The sequence below is a fragment of the Syngnathoides biaculeatus genome, chromosome 5, assembly GCF_019802595.1.
Source record: "Syngnathoides biaculeatus isolate LvHL_M chromosome 5, ASM1980259v1, whole genome shotgun sequence".
NCBI lineage: Eukaryota > Metazoa > Chordata > Actinopteri > Syngnathiformes > Syngnathidae > Syngnathoides > Syngnathoides biaculeatus.
In genome coordinates, this window is record NC_084644.1 from 12649533 (window position 1) to 12666197 (window position 16665).

General features: G+C 39.6%; 1 protein-coding gene across 1 annotated transcript in view; it reads left to right on the forward strand.

Annotated features, from left to right (window-relative positions):
* Positions 1-12592, forward strand: part of ago3a (argonaute RISC catalytic component 3a) — a 29782-nt gene extending 17190 nt beyond the window's left edge. Inside the window, exons 8-19 of the mRNA XM_061821348.1 lie at positions 2395-2542; positions 2623-2742; positions 2812-2934; positions 4929-5062; positions 5151-5335; positions 6688-6847; positions 6925-7015; positions 7954-8148; positions 9396-9530; positions 10758-10859; positions 10941-11140; positions 12468-12592. Of these exons, the coding sequence (XP_061677332.1) occupies positions 2395-2542; positions 2623-2742; positions 2812-2934; positions 4929-5062; positions 5151-5335; positions 6688-6847; positions 6925-7015; positions 7954-8148; positions 9396-9530; positions 10758-10859; positions 10941-11140; positions 12468-12576 (1702 nt within the window). The 3' untranslated portion in view covers positions 12577-12592. The remainder of the gene's footprint in view (positions 1-2394; positions 2543-2622; positions 2743-2811; positions 2935-4928; positions 5063-5150; positions 5336-6687; positions 6848-6924; positions 7016-7953; positions 8149-9395; positions 9531-10757; positions 10860-10940; positions 11141-12467) is intronic.
* The last annotated feature ends 4073 nt before the right edge of the window (positions 12593-16665 follow it).

Sequence of the window (16665 nt, forward strand, 5' to 3'; positions counted from 1 at the left end):
ACACATTAACAACAAACCATTTCCACTCACATTTTCTCTTTTTGGGCAGTTTAGTCTTCAATTGACCCCTCCGTGGATATTGCGCAATCCGCATCACTGACCAATCAGAGGCCAGAGATCTCCATAAACCAAAGCCCGTTTTTGCTCCCGCCATTTTCTCAGACAACATTGCATGGTCCAGTATAGGTTTAGTTAGCGTTTTATCGCGTATTTGGGTTATTTAACAAAAAATATGGTTAAGAGGTGTAGTCACGGACTTTGTAATAGTGACGACAGGTATCCTGAAAGGCTAGTTGGTGGAGTTCGATTCGTACCCTCTCCAAAACCGAAGACCCAGTACGAAAAATGCCTTCGATGGATCAAACTTTGTGGAAAACCGCATCATCAACTAAATCCATCTAATATCAACCGGAACACATATGTTTGCACGAAGGTATGCCCTATATTTGATTTTTAATACACGTCTCGTATAAATGAATGAGACGTTCTCCACTGGCATAACACTGCTGCGTGTGAACGATTGACACACTTATTCTTTGTTGAGCGATATTTAGCGATGATCGGACTGCACAAACGTATTGATTTCTTGCTGGCTTGCGGCCAGAAGCTTATCCAGACGGTGTTTGCACGAAGATATGCCCTAAATTTGATTTTTAATACACGTCTCGTATCAATGAATGAGACGTTCTCCGCTAGCATAACATTGCTACGTGTGAATGATTGAATGAAATCAGAAGCATGGAGTCTGTCTCAGTTCAGAATGTATTGTATTGTATTTGCCATTTTTACTGTTTGTCTTACGTCAGCGCACGTTGCGTGATGTCACTTCAGGAGGCGTGGTTAAGTGCCCTGTACGGAGGGGTCAATTAACCCACCATGCCTCTTTTTGGGATGTGGGAGGAAACCGCAGTACCCGGAGAAAACCAATGCTGGCACGTGGAGAACATGCAAACTGCCTGCAATAAAAGGCTGGATTTGATGTGAGACTAATCATCAATGCTCCCTACAATCTTTAGTTTCAATCACCAGGAGAAATATTGCTGTTCTTTTGTCAATCTCTATATAATTAGAAAAAAATATACATAAAACATCTGCGATAAGATTTCGATCAGTTCAGGCTGTACCCAGCCCTGCCTCTTGTCCAAAGAGAGCAGGGATAGGCTCCACCACGATCTGAGTGAGGATAAGCGGAATGGAAGCTGAATGAAAATTAAACCTAACGTAATAAGATGCTGAAGTCAACAGATTCAAAATGGTAAGAATGCTTTTCTTCACATACAAATAGCGTTGAAGACTGAACAGATAATAATAAAATAATATATCAATTGCATCACTGTAACTTGGGACATAACTCATAAAATTAAATTTTGTCAGACCTACTCAGAGACGAGGTTTTTCTGAAGTTTAGTTTGACGAAGAGTTCTGCAGTGTCCCACTGCGTCTTTGCTGTTAATGTTAGTTGTACAGGCATTGTAGTGGTAGGCTAAACCGGATTTTATTGGAAGCAAGTCTACCAAGACAAAAATCTTATTTAATAAGAAAAAAATTACCCTAAAACGCCAGCAGACTGAGGCAAAGCAACAAATACAAGCCACGCAAGACATCTTACTTGCACACAGAAATCAGTACGTGGATTAAAAAGTAGATTAACCAATAAAAAAAAAACACTTACTTTAATCTCACTGTGTTAATTTGACAGATTTAATTTAGGTGTCATCATATATATATATATATATATATATATATATATATATATATATATATATATAGTTGGAGCATTGGTTTGGTAAACTAGGGGTTGTGGGTTCGTATCCCACTGGGGTCTCCACTCCCTGGGTTGTGACAAGCAGGACATCCGGTGTAAAAACTGTGCCACACAAATATGTGCGTTCATCTGAGATGACACGCTGTGGTGACCCCTAATGGGACAAGCCAGAAGAAACTTAACTTGTTTTACTTAAAGTATCATATACGTAAAAACATTCTTTGTGCATCTCATGAACTCCAGTACTAACGATTTAAATTTGGTGGATTGCTTCTTGGACCTCTTGGTTCAATGAGTGACGAAGGTCATGTTGTGTTTTTGTGAGGTGGGGTGACTAAGGAGGTCCAACGGAACACCAAAAATAGCTGTGAATGGATTTAGTGGAGGTACACCTAGGATAATGGATGAAGTGATCTCTTGCCGATAATTAGGCAATGCCAAAACGTGTGCGGGGGAGGGTTGGTGACACATGTTTACCAAACATTTTTTAGTATATTGTCACAGGATCCTTGCATAGTTCGTAAAGCCTCATTCCAAATAGGTCATGAAATCTTTATTACTAAAATATCTTTCCAGGTTCTTCTATCATCTTCCAGTCTGATCTCAGTTCTCATGTTGTTTCCTTGCAGGTTCCCCCTCCAGCTGGAGAACGGCCAGACTGTGGAACGCACCGTAGCCCAGTACTTTAGGGAGAAGTACAGCCTACAGCTCAAGTACCCCCACCTACCCTGTCTCCAAGTTGGCCAGGAGCAAAAACATACCTACCTGCCACTGGAGGTGAGTGACCATGGATCCAAACCATGCACAAAACAACCACATAGGAGTGGGTAAAAAAAATCAAACTCTGTTTTTGGCAGGTGTGTAACATTGTAGCTGGTCAGCGATGTATCAAGAAGCTGACAGATAATCAGACATCCACCATGATCAAGGCCACAGCTCGCTCCGCGCCTGACAGACAGGAAGAGATCAGCAGGCTGGTGAGCTCCACAGAACAAATCTTCATCTCAAAATCTAGTCGTTAAAGCTGACCTACCTCTGTCTTTCAGGTCCGCAGCGCCAACTATGACGCGGACCCGTTTGTCCAGGAGTTCCAGTTCAAAGTGCGCGACGAGATGGCCCATGTGACGGGGCGAGTGCTACCCGCCCCCATGCTGCAGTACGGCGGCAGGGTGAGCACAGAGCACTTTATGGTACCTTTCTTTTAAATCACACCCATTCTCTTGTTTTTGTCTGACGTGCTTTCCTCTCCACTCTCCTTTGGAGGGAACTAACACTTGCTCCTGTACTGTTATATTTATTGTGCTCCGTTGTGGCTCAATCTGTTAAAATTTTTATGGTAGGGGGAATGGATCTTTAAAAGAATTAAAAAAATTGATCCAGTTGGGACTAAGCCACAATGTGAGTTAACATCTGTGTATTGTGTGTTTATAGTTTTAAATAATTTTATAGTTAGTTTAGTAGTACATTTTCCCGGTGTTGTCTGACATGAAATCACGCTCACCTTCTGTTTGGATCGATTTGAGATTACCAAAATTATTTCAATTTGCAAATTTGTTTTTTTTTTTAAGGCAGTGTTTTTCATGACTTTCTTCAAGTCTGAAGTTTACACAAATTTCATACCCATTGCCTCTAAACTGTAAACTGTGTTAAACATTTCAGATTTTAAAAGCTTCTCAATATGGTTAGTGGGAATTTTGGCTAATTCCTCCTTGTAGAACTCGTATAACTGAGCCAAGTTTTTACACCACCTTTGCTCGCCCATGCCTTTTCAAGTCAACCTTCACATTTTCAATAAGAAATCTCTCTTCTCTCCCTCTCCCCAAATCCAATTCCAATGAAGTTCCAATGTTGTGTAAACCATAAATAAAAAGAGAATACAATGATTTTCAAAACATGTTCAAACTATATTTAATTTAATATATATATTCATATATATATATGAAAAGAGGAAAATAACCATCCCGTCACTAATGCCTGCAAAGTTCAAAAGCCAGCACCTCTGACTATATGGGGCTGTGTAACTGCCACTGGCACGCATAATTTACTTAGAAATTTCTGTGAAGGCATCATTGATGCTGAAAGCCACATACACGTTTTGGAGAAACTTAAGATGCCATCCAATTAACATGTTTTTCCATAGACGCCCTTGCTTATTTCACTAAGACAATGACAAACCACATTCTGCATGTGTTCCAGTAGTGTGGCTTTTTTTTTGTAAAAAAAAAAAAAAAAAAAAGTGCAGATACTACACTCATCTGCCTACAGTTCAGACCTGTCTTCCATTGAAAATGTGTGGCACACTATGGTAGCGTAAAATATGACAACGGAGTCCCCGGACTGTTGAACAGCTGTAGCTGCACATCAAGAAAGAATGGGGAAAGAATTCCACCTTTAAAGCTTCAACAATAAGTGTCCTCTGTTCCCAAACATTTTTTGAATGTTGTTTAAAGAAAAAGTGATGTAACACTGCGCTAAGCATGACCCTGTGCCAACTTTTTGGGAGCATATTGCAGCCATAAAATTGTAAGTTAATGATTATTTGCTAATTACTAGCAGTTTGAACACTTTAATATTTTGTCTTTGTAGTGTATTCAATTAATTATTGGTTGAACATAACTTACTAACGTAACATAACTAATTTAATTGGAATTGAGTGTATAGGTATAGGGTTAATAATTTTGGTGATCTTGACTGACCTGAAACAGGAAGGGTTTCAGCTGATTTGACTTCAGACTGTGGGACAGAAAAATGAAATGTTTTTGCAGTGTATGTAAACTTCTGGCTTCAACTGTACGTCAATATATATACATATATATACACCAAAACATCCACTTTATCCTTAAGCAAATTTTTCAACACGTTTAGCTGTATTCTTCAGATTATTGTCCATTTGGAAGCACAAGCTTTTACTCACAAATACAAAAATCTATACAGATCACCCAATAACGATGTTAAGTCTTTGGTATTTTGCAAATGGATTTTAATAAATTGGGTAGAAATTAAAAAAAAATGTGGAAAGGAAAAAAAAATACACACAATGAATAGTTTCCGAACGCAATGTATAATGTTTCTTTGATCTATTGTGTGTGTTCCAGGTTATGAATGTCTGCACTGTTTGCTCCAATAATAATTATACGCGGTGAGACTGCACCTTTTGTTTCAGAACCGCACAGTGGCCACGCCCAGTCATGGTGTGTGGGACATGAGGGGCAAGCAGTTCCACACTGGTGTGGAGATTAAGATGTGGGCCATCGCCTGCTTTGCCACGCAGCGCCAATGTCGGGAGGATATTCTCAAGTTAGAAGAGATAAAGTCCCTCAGTTTTAAAAGACACTGCGGACAAGGTATAGCTAACATTTTATTTATTTATTTATTTATTATTTAGGGCGTTCACAGACCAGCTACGCAAGATCTCCAAGGACGCCGGCATGCCCATCCAGGGGCAGCCATGCTTCTGCAAATATGCCCAGGGAGCGGACAGCGTGGAGCCCATGTTCCGACACCTGAAGAACACCTACGCTGGACTGCAGCTCATCATTGTTATCCTCCCCGGCAAAACCCCTGTCTATGGTAAGAAAATAATGTCCGCTTCACATGACAAATTCTACACTACAAATATGGTTCTCAAACTTTTTAAACTTAGTTCCACCTAACACAGATACTTAGCCCTCCTCATATCACCATCATGACCATCATAAAAATGCAGTAAGTAGTCAAAGGAACAACTGTCCATTTTCTGCCTCTAGTTCAGTGAACTATGTTTGCAAAAGTTTAGGGCCAACAAGGGAATTGACATCCACCAGAGTGACAGCTGTAAGGGGGGACTAAATAAATTAGTTAGCTTTAAATTCCTGAGTTGTCCTAGCTTTGTGTAGTGCAGTGGTTCTGACTTTACATGACGTACCACCTAAAAAAATGCTTGTCTCTTCCAGCACCACCACCATTATTAAAATGCAGCACCCTCGTTAGCCTCAGTGTTCACCAAAAATGGGATAGGTTTTCATAAGTATTTAATTTTATTGTAAGTGACTATTAGATTACACACAATTAGAATATTCATTGTGCACTTAAATTTTTTTTTTAAATTGCTTCCAAAATTATTCTGTTAAAATGTATTGTACATGAAAGAATATTTTTAAAAATTATGAAATACTAACTGTTCTTAAAGGTGTGTATTGAACTTAAAAGTTAAATAAAACCAAACTCTACTTTGCAGGACTTCACCTACTACACCAGGGGTTTTTGCTCAAAAATTCTCCCACTGTATATGTGTTCCTTCGAAATCGCTGAAAGATGACACAACTTGGTGTCAAAGCACTGTTTCATAGAAAAGTGTTTAATCACCATCTTGGGGCATAAATTACCAGCTTTAAAAAAAAATAAATAAATAAACTTTTGCTCTTCATAGCAGAACTTGGTCCATATCCCCCACAGGGGGTTACAGTACTCAAAAGTTTGAGATACTAGTTTTTGGTAGAAATTTGAGGATAAGCCTAAAATGCTTTGTTACTTTTACAGGTGAAGTTAATTTCACGTTCTCTAAACTTTTTAATGTCCCACTGTACAATGCTTCATTACTTTTTGTACAACTTGTTCTTCTCTAAAAAGGAGACAAACTGTTATTTGATCCATTAATCAATCTTTAAATTTTGTGGTTCAATTATAATTGATAAATAGTCTTATCAACCTGCTGTTCACATTTTGACATCATGAGACCTAAAAATTGATCAGCACTATGTTGCCTTTTTAAAGCTTTAAATGGATGCCTTTAGACTTAGAATTGGTTGCTGTGAGATATTGGAGGATGCAAGAGTCACAGAAAGGGATCAAAGTGGTCATAGTACATCCTGTTGATGGATCAAACATGGGTATCTAACTTCCAGTGAGGCATGTGTAACGTGAGACTGTATGTTTCTATTTAGCTGAGGTAAAGCGCGTGGGAGATACTCTGCTGGGCATGGCCACGCAGTGTGTCCAGGTGAAGAATGTAGTGAAGACCTCCCCCCAGACCCTCTCCAACCTCTGTCTCAAGATTAACGTCAAGCTGGGCGGCATCAACAACATCCTTGTGCCTCACCAACGGTAAATGCTTCCTTCTTGAACATGCAAATGCTCATTAAAGAAATGACTGCATCTCATGTGTGTGCGTCTCTTCACAGGCCTTCAGTGTTTCAGCAGCCAGTCATCTTCCTGGGAGCAGATGTGACACATCCGCCTGCCGGGGATGGCAAGAAGCCCTCAATTGCAGCAGTAAGTTTGTTGTTTACAATTAGTATTACAGTATTCAGGGCCCAATCTTGGTACAGGAGAATGGGCCCAGTGTCCCTATTACTGTAATGTAACCATTACCCATTAGTAACTAGTGTTAGGGCGTAATAAATTCTGCCTTTTGTGTCGGGCGTCTTTATCACATTTCAAAGCTTCAAATCTTCAGTGACACTTAAGATCACTCCATCCTAACATTGAGCTGGAGTTTCTGAAAGGGACTGAACTTCGCAGTTACAAGTTGGTCACTGAAAAATCATCAATCTCCCCTGACTGACACCCACGTGAAACAACTGCTTCAAGTGGCAACAAGGGAATACAAGCCATATTTGAAGAAGATTGTTCAAGGCAAGGAATGTCAAAAGTCCCACTAATTAAAGTCAGAGTAAAAGGAAAATACTATTTTCATTACTTTTTTTGTGGACTTGGTTGACCTGGTATTTTGTCTATGTGAGAAGAATCACCCAATGTTCTATTTTTTTTCATTTTTTATTTCTTTTTTTTTTAAATTACTTTCCTGTGGTCTTGGCACTCTGTAGAGTGTCGGAGCCGCTCTACTAGTCATATTTTCCATGTTGTTCACACATATGATACAACATTTTTTTATGGAATCACATTTCATCATGTTTTAATATCTGTTTATTTGTTTAAATAACAAATGTGGATCATTCCAAAATAATCATTTAAGGTTTTGATCAACTTCTTTTGGAGGAAACATCCAAGGGTCCTTTTAATGCATTCATTCCAAATTAAGAAAAGTAATTAAAATTTAATCAAATTCAATTAGTTAGTACTTAGTAATTAGAAAGTAATTGAAATAATTCCTTCACTATTTTCAACAGGATTTGTAATTGTTACCAACTACATTTTCAAATTAATCTTCCAAACATTGTTGGTGACACCCTGTGCTTTGTTTCCCCCAGGTGGTGGGCAGCATGGACGCCCACCCCAGCCGCTACTGTGCCACCGTGCGGGTGCAGAGGCCCAGACAGGAAGTAATTCAGGATCTGGCCTCAATGGTCCGCGAGCTGCTTATCCAGTTCTACAAGTCCACGCGTTACAAGCCTACCCGCATCATCTTCTACAGGGACGGAGTGTCTGAAGGCCAGTTCAGACAGGTGTGGTTCTTATTTGCACTAATAGAAAGATCGTGAGCTTTGCTTTCAGATTTAAATTTCAAGATAAATCTAAAATGTAGGTTTTCGTTTTTAAACATAGTGACATATGCAATTACAAATACTAAATTTAAAAAGTATGCACTTCTGACAAAACATTACCAATTTTTGGCTTAGGGTTGAATTTGAGGATGAGCCTAAAATGCACTACAGTAAATCCCCAGCATATTTATGTTGTTTTGAGGAGGTATCCTACGTTGTTCAGGAAAAAGAACATCTCAATTTGCTGTTTGGGATAAAGCGGTGTATTGAATATTGGTTTGGTGGCAAGGAACTATTCTTGTCTGAACTTCCAATAGTGATCCTTTAGTACCTTCTCGTGACATTCATGGCAATTACAAAGCTTTTTGGGGAAAGTGTGGCAGTGGGGGTCAATAACCTCTTAACCAAGGCTCAAAAAGTAAATCGTAAATAAGAAGGCAGCTTGCTAGAAATGTGGCTTTGTGCGTGTGATCAACGTATCTGCACGCCGTCACGCAATTGACTGTTAGCACCCTTGCTCTAAAGTGTCTGTGTGTGTGAAGTAATTTAATTCTAGTATGTTAGCACCCATTATTTCTCTCATGTTCTAATGTTGGTTTTTCACCTGACTGATTAGAATACATGATCAAACCATAGCTGGGATTTCCAACCTTTATGGAGCCCAAGCACATATTTTACAGTAAAAAATCTCATGGCGCAACAACAAACTTAAAAAAAAAAAAAAAAAAAGTAGATGCATAAATTAATGGATGTACTTACTGCCATCTAACAGAAGACCATTAATTTGTTCTGTCACTATGCCTCACTGGCATAAATAGATGAATAAAGATACACTATGTATTGTAAATATATTTTTTGAGCAATTAAGTCCACAAGTCTGTACGGTAAATGAACAGGCCATTTAAATAGACACATTGCTCCATCTTGTGATCAGATTGGTGGTCGTTTTTTTGTTTTTTTTCTAGACTCTGTGATCAGTCCTCAAAAATCATAATCTCTGAAAGCCCAGTTGAAATAGCTAATAGTTTTACATGTGCATTAAATACTCAAAGGTTTATAAAACGTCACATTAAGTTTGCTTGTATAGGTTATAGGTCATTTTAGGTTCTACCTGAAACAATTCGTGTAAAACGAATAGTCCTGATTTTTTTGTTTTTGTTTTTTTAAAGTTCGTTCTTGAATTTAGGTTTGTACTTTTTGCTGTACAGGTGCTGTATTATGAGCTGCTGGCCATCCGCGAGGCCTGCATCAGCCTGGAGAAAGAGTATCAGCCGGGCATCACCTATATTGTGGTGCAAAAACGGCACCACACACGACTCTTCTGCGCCGACCGCAACGAGCGAGTATGTTTGCACTTGCACTATATTTAAGCTCTCAGCAAAGCACTCAGAACGGGCCACTTTGATTACCCTTTGTTGCGGGGTCTGCCATTCACCTCTTTGGCCTTCGATAAGTAGCGTTCGATTAAAGCATTAGGGCCCAAAGAGCTGCGGAGTGCCACTCACGGCCCCCGGAGAGTATGTACTCTGCTTCTGTTGTTCACATGAAGCCGTAAGCTCTTGAACATTAGGTTTTTAATCGTTTGACAGTGAGTGGGACCCGCTCGCTTGCTCCATCAAGTCGTTTATCTTCCAGGCAGGATTTTAATTCTTTAAGAGAGCACCCTGGAATGAAATTTTTTCCATTTACCTTTTCTACAAGCTTTTGTTACAGTGCAGTACTAGGAAGTGACTTGGAAAAGTGGAAAATATATAATGGGTGGTGGTAGTGGGAACTGGCTTACTCCGTTGTCAGAATGCACATGCATTTGTCAGTTTGGATGCAGTGGAACACTTTATTTATATATGATTGACTTTATTTCTTGAATAAATATAAGATTTATTATATTTTTGTTCCACAAAAAATGACGACTGTATTGACAAATATTGTGTTTTGGGCAGCGGCAGAAATGAAACTGCGCTCTTTACAACAGATACTCTTGCTCAGTCGACACTGGCAAGCAGTAGCTAGAAATACACCAATAAAAATGACCAACTCGAGTTTCTTCACACCTGTCATCTTCATCCTCGTTTCTTGTTTTTTCCTCTCATTTTCCTGATCACACACTGGCTAAAACTGAAATGGCTACACAGCGTTTGTCGCTGACACGGCCTGCTACTGTGGCTACTGATCAAATCTACTCCAGCAGCACATTCCCGTTTGACTTCACTACCCAGAATGTACTGCGATGGAAAAAAAAAAGTATGGTGGAAAATGTTGAAATTACATTTTGCAAAAATATAGAAATCTGGAAGTGAGTATCAAAAGTTGTATCTTACTTTGTGACTCGTCGAAAAAGATCATATATACCAAACATCATGAAGAGTCCACTTGAATAACTGAAATCACCATTGAGAGAGCATTTTAAATTCACTTGGGTTATAGTTGTGAAGATATTCACATTTTTTTTGATTATCATAAACATTTAAGTGGGGAAACTGTGCAAAAATATAAGGATTTGAAAAGGGGGACAATACTTTTTCATGGCACTGTAGTGGGAAGTAACCGATGTGCGCTGCTATTTTTGTCAGGTTGGACGCAGTGGAAACATTCCTGCTGGTACGACCGTGGACACTGACATCACGCATCCTTATGAGTTTGACTTTTACCTCTGCAGTCATGCTGGAATACAGGTACGCGAGCTCTTATGATATTGTTTTATTTATTAGGACCGGTGGTATGAAATCCAAGTATCTGTATCATCTATGTCGCAGGGCACCAGCCGGCCCTCCCACTACCACGTGCTGTGGGACGACAACTGTTTCACGGCCGACGAGTTCCAGCTGCTAACCTACCAGTTGTGCCACACCTATGTCCGCTGTACCCGCTCGGTGTCCATACCTGCGCCTGCCTACTACGCCCACCTGGTGGCCTTTCGCGCTCGTTACCATCTGGTTGACAAAGAGCACGACAGGTGAGGCCCTGAATGAATGCTGGGAGAAATGGCACTGAATGTTGAAGCTCAGTTTCAACCTTGGAACAAGATACCATTTAATATTACCGGTAGTTAGAGATGTAACAATCATGAAATTCAGTGCGCTGTGAATTTGGTGAAAAAAGCTATCATTATAAACCGTAATCAACTGATCCTTGGTGAGAACAATATAAACAGGAACATGTGATACAAGTCCTGCATTTAGAATATTAAAATGCAAAATTCAAATTTTCCTCAACTTAAGTGTTTGTTCTGAAAGATTAAGATTATCGCTTGAAAATGATGACTTTGATTTTAAGAGTTACTTAAAAAAAGTGAATTGCTTTATTGTTGCAATAATTTTTTAAAAAATGTTTTTGACCCAATATTTTCACAAGATTCAGATCTCGCCCCACCCTGTAATTTCTTGTGTATAATGTGCACCTATGTATAATACACACCCCGAAAGTTGACCACAAAGTTCTTGAAAACCACTCTACCGACGGATAATGCATTTTTACAAGGCGTGATTTTGCTTATACCCATGATCAAAACATTAAATATTATCTGTATTTAGAAGTTAATTATAGTTAAACACTTTATTTGAACATGATACTTATTTACTTGCTCTTATTTTGAAAATAACAGCCTGATATTTATTGACTAACTGGGAAAACACAGTTGTGTTTATCTGTTTGATTACCTGGGCAGATTGTGTAAAATTTGTACAATTCTTTGAAGAAAATATGAAGGACTACAGGAAACATTTTAATGGGATTCCAATTAAGCTGTCAAATATTTCAGAAAAGCATTATCATTAAACAAACATAACCATAAAGAAATCAATGATGGTTGTTGTTCAGTCATCTGGTACATTTCTTGAGCACTGGAGCTCCATCCGTTTTTCAAACAGCCTATCCTCACAAGGATCGCAAGAGTGCTGGAGCCTATTGCAGCTATATGCAGTCATATGTACCCCTGTCATATTGGTATGAAAATGTACAGTAGGCTACACTTTTTTTCATAACCTAAAGGTGGCAGTGGCATATTAGAATGAAAGCATACAGCTTTTACATAACCTCTAGATGGTGGCATGCATTTATAAAATTTGTTTTTGTCATTTTGCTGTATAACTTTGTGTAATGAGCACTATAGGCTTTTGAAAAAAACAGGGGGAAAATGCACATTATACATGAAAAATTACAGTATTTGATAAGATGATAGAAAACTACCCATTTAACCTCATAAGCATAAGAATTTTTTTTATTTTCATTGTTGGAAATGGTTCATCTTTTCACTCACTAATTCCTCTCTCTCCACCGTGCAGTGCCGAGGGCAGTCACGTGTCCGGTCAGAGTAATGGTCGAGACCCGCAGGCCTTGGCCAAAGCTGTCCAGATCCACCATGACACCCTAAGGACCATGTACTTCGCCTGAGCTGCAACCCACACACTATCACCACCATTTCCATCCTCCACACAAAAACACTCACACATACAGCCATACACAAATGGCTTCCCAGTCAGAAAGTCCTCACACACACACACACACACACACACACACACACACACACACACACACACTCTCCTAGTCAATCCGGACCCGACACTGTGCAGAGAGAAGCAGGGACGAGGTGGAGGCACCCCACACTGGATTGAGGATGCAAAAATGCTGCTTTAACCCAGAAAAAAAAAAAGAAACAAAACAAAACTCAGCCCTAATATGCAATAGAAACCAGCCAACTAACTCGTTTTATTTCCATCCTTATTTTCTTTTCTGTTTACATATATGGTGTAGTTCCCCCTCGCCCCACTTCATATTCTACCTAGTTGCTCCCCAGCACCTTCAATCGGTTAATAGCAGCAGCACTTTTACATTCATTTGTATGTGTGTGTATTTTTTAAGCAAACAAGGGAGTAGAGTGGAAGGTTTAGAGATTTAGACCTAATTTTCTGCCTTCCCTCCGTCCCTCCCTCCCTCTCATGAAATAACCAGTTCTTGGAGCACACTGCCACCAGATGGCTACGAGGTCAAATGTCCTCCCCTAAGATGCCTCATGAAAGCCTCCTGTTGTACTGTGGGTCAAATCTGATTGCAAAAATGAATCAATTTGACGAGTGAATATAATTATATTTCTAAATGTGCAAAAATTTCAAGTTAAAATGTCTTCTCCACTTATTTTTTTAAATTTTCTTTTTTTTTTTTTTTGTATTGCCCTCTAGTGAAATAATTTTGGTTTTCATGTGTTGTTGCGAGTCAAATTAACCAAATCTAATTTCAAAAGTGAATCAATTTGACCATTTTATTTTTTTTTTTTTTGAAAAAAAATTCAGGTTAAAACATCTTCTGCTCATCATATTTTGTACTACGTTTTAAGTTTTTTTTTTTTGTGTTTTTTTTTATTTTCACATTTTTTCGCCCTCTTGTGAAATAACTTTGGTTCTCCTGTTTTTCTATTGTTATTTTAATGACCATGCACAAATTTTAGGATTACTGCGCTAACTTTTTTTTTTTCCTAGTTATTCAGGAATTTGCATTTGATTGAATTGCCTTCTTGTGAAATTCCGGGAACTATTTCTTTTTCTTGTTACTTTGGATCGATTTGATTTTTGAATATCTGTACAGAAAAAAATCAGAATGGCTGATCTTATAATAAAATAGTTTTTATATTTATTTTTTTCTAATAGCAGGTCACATTGATCCAAGAAAACAAACTAAATATAGAGGAGAGGGGACTTTTAATGTTAACTTGACCTGCAACATAACAGGAGGGTTAGACTTTACAATGGGTCAATTTGACCCAAAGTGTCACAGTTGGGTGAAAACTTACCCATCAATTTAAGCCACAACATAACACAGTTGAACTTTACAATGGGTCAATTTGACCCGCAGCATAACAGGAAGGTTTACAGATATACTGTCACTAGTTTGTAGTCATGATATCATCACAGCCATCTCTGGATTTTTTTTTTTTTCTTATTTAAAGTACAACACTGTTTCTTTTTACATACTGATGTAATTCCCCCCGTTTTTAATCATCTTTTGCATCATGTGAAGCTTTGCCATGTTCTTTTTACCTTGTTGCAACCATCTTATTTCCCCCGTAACGCTTTTTCATGCTTTTGAGTGGGGGATCATGTCTGATTGTCTCCACTTGTGCAATAATGTGCAGAAGGAAGGGAAGATTGAAATAATTGACACGTTTGGCAAGAGGTTCGCAGACTGTCAGGCACTTTTTTTTCTTTTTTTTTTTTTCCCCTGTGTGCAAACTGCAGTTTTGACGGTGTTTCACATTCTTACTTGAAGGATTTATACATGTGCGTCGTTTTGGAATTCCTGATGAATGACTTATTCTGGACCTGATTTAAGCATCGTTGATTACAAAGGCCATACGAGAAGACGCGAGTATTTAAGTGCCTGGTGGAATTGTGAGTCGCGCCATGTCGAACGGGCAAAATGGAAAAAAAACACGACTAAAGTTTCACCCGCTGCCTCGTGTCCTCGGCAAACCGACTTTTCTACACAACTTCATCTTTACGTCGGTGTGTGTATATCAAGTTTTAGGCTTTTCCGCAATGTTAGCTGGTAGCTTTGCTTGGACACAGCAGTCCATTTTGTCTTATTAATAATGATCATAGTTCTAAGTTGAAACTGGCTTCGGAACCTCCCCCAAAAAGCTAAAGAGTCAAGCGGGTGACCAGTTATCAGCCAGTCTACTGCGGCGTAAAAATGTACGGAAAGTGATCGCCGCTCGACTCGTCTGCGCTGCTGATGGTCTGAAGCTTTTTTTTTGTTTTGTGTGCGTGTATTTGGGGGGGGGGGGTTGTAGTACGAATATTCCTTTACAAATGTATCTGCACTAAAAGAAGCATGTGTTCCGTTTGTGAACACAGGCGTGGTGCTCGAACTGATGGAGAATTTGAACTTGAGACTAATGGGCAGGAAGCCTCGGTGCAACTGGGATGACACTCTTACTGTGTTGTGCGAGACAGGCACCCTCCCTGGTGATTGTGTGATAGCGTCCCCCAGGCTAACACAAAGTACTCCAGTACGTATGCGATAGTCCCTGCTACTCTGGTGAGTTTGGGAACCCCCCACTGGGCATTCCAAGGGGCCCACTGCCCGGTTGGGTATTGCAAGGCCTCCACTACGTTTAAGTCTGTCCCCAAGTCCCTGATCGGTGTAAGATTTCCCAACTCCATATTTGGGCGGCTTAAGACTTTGTGGCTGCGGTATGGCCCTGCCACCCAAGTGGTTTTGGAACAGCCCCCCACTACCCTTTTTCAATGTTGGACTCCTCCAGCTACCCTGGTAAATGGTGATTGAATCGGTATTGGATGCCCTCCATTTCCGTGATGATTTTGGATGACTCCCACTACCCTGATGGACAACCCCAGTCCCCTTTTTGGGTTCAGAAGGGTTCCCATTTCTCTGTCCTCTATGGGACAGCCACTTAGTACCACAGTAGATGTCTGGCATGTGGGGGTAGCCATGAAAATGGTACAGTCTAGAAAATGTGTTGTCTATATATCCGCTGTTGCATTGGACTACCTTTGGAAGGAGTTTGCCTCCGCCATGGAAACTTGCGGGGGTCTCAGCCTCTGTGATGAAAAGCCTTTTAAAAAAAGCCAGATCAAAAGTATATTTGTACATTTTGAAATGATATAATGCACACCGATTATTTTTGCTAACAGTTTGAAAAATATATAATCTATTCTTAATGTATCATGTTATGGTTAAAAGAAAAAAAGTTAATTACAAAGTTTTTATTATTATTATTATTATTATTATTGCTATAGACTGTTGACTTGTGTCACTGTAAATTGTCGTGTGTGTGTGTATGTGCAACCGATGGCGGGTGGTCCAAAGTAGTTGCGTACGTGTCTTGACCGTGACTGTCGTACTGTTAGCGATCGGGTGGCGGACTTGAAACTGCAGACCGGATGTCGAATCCTAATTTTATAGATGTGAGTTAACAGAGAAAATATGTCGTATGGCTCCTGAATGTTCTTTTGGCTTTTTTTTTTTTTTTTGGTCCACCCTGGTGCTGAAACTTGCTTTTCAACGGGCAAGTGATCGATTTTTAAGATGTCGGAAGACTGAAGTAGGGTTTTTATTTTTATTTTTTTTTCAACATTTTCTCAATCAGGCATTTACAGCAGTTGCTGGTGCTTCTCTGTGCAGTCTAAAGCTGAACATCTCTTCAGACTTGTGGGCCGAGGAAGTAAGCTGGAAAAACTTAGTGGGCCTTGGTACTTGGGTGGGTGTAGAACAGGTATTTGAGCTGGTGTGTGATGTCCCCCTGCCCCCCCACAATCTCCTTGCTTTTCTAGCCCCAGTAGCCACTTGAGTGGAGCGTGGCTTTTACGACCCTGGTTGGTGCGCCACAGTTCCCACTACCTTGTTGGGTCTGAGGCAGTTCCCAATACTCTGATGGGTGTGGGATGGCTCCCTACTACTTAAAATTTGTGTAGCACAATCCCCACTTCCTTGGTGGTCGTAGGATACCCCCACTACTCCACTACT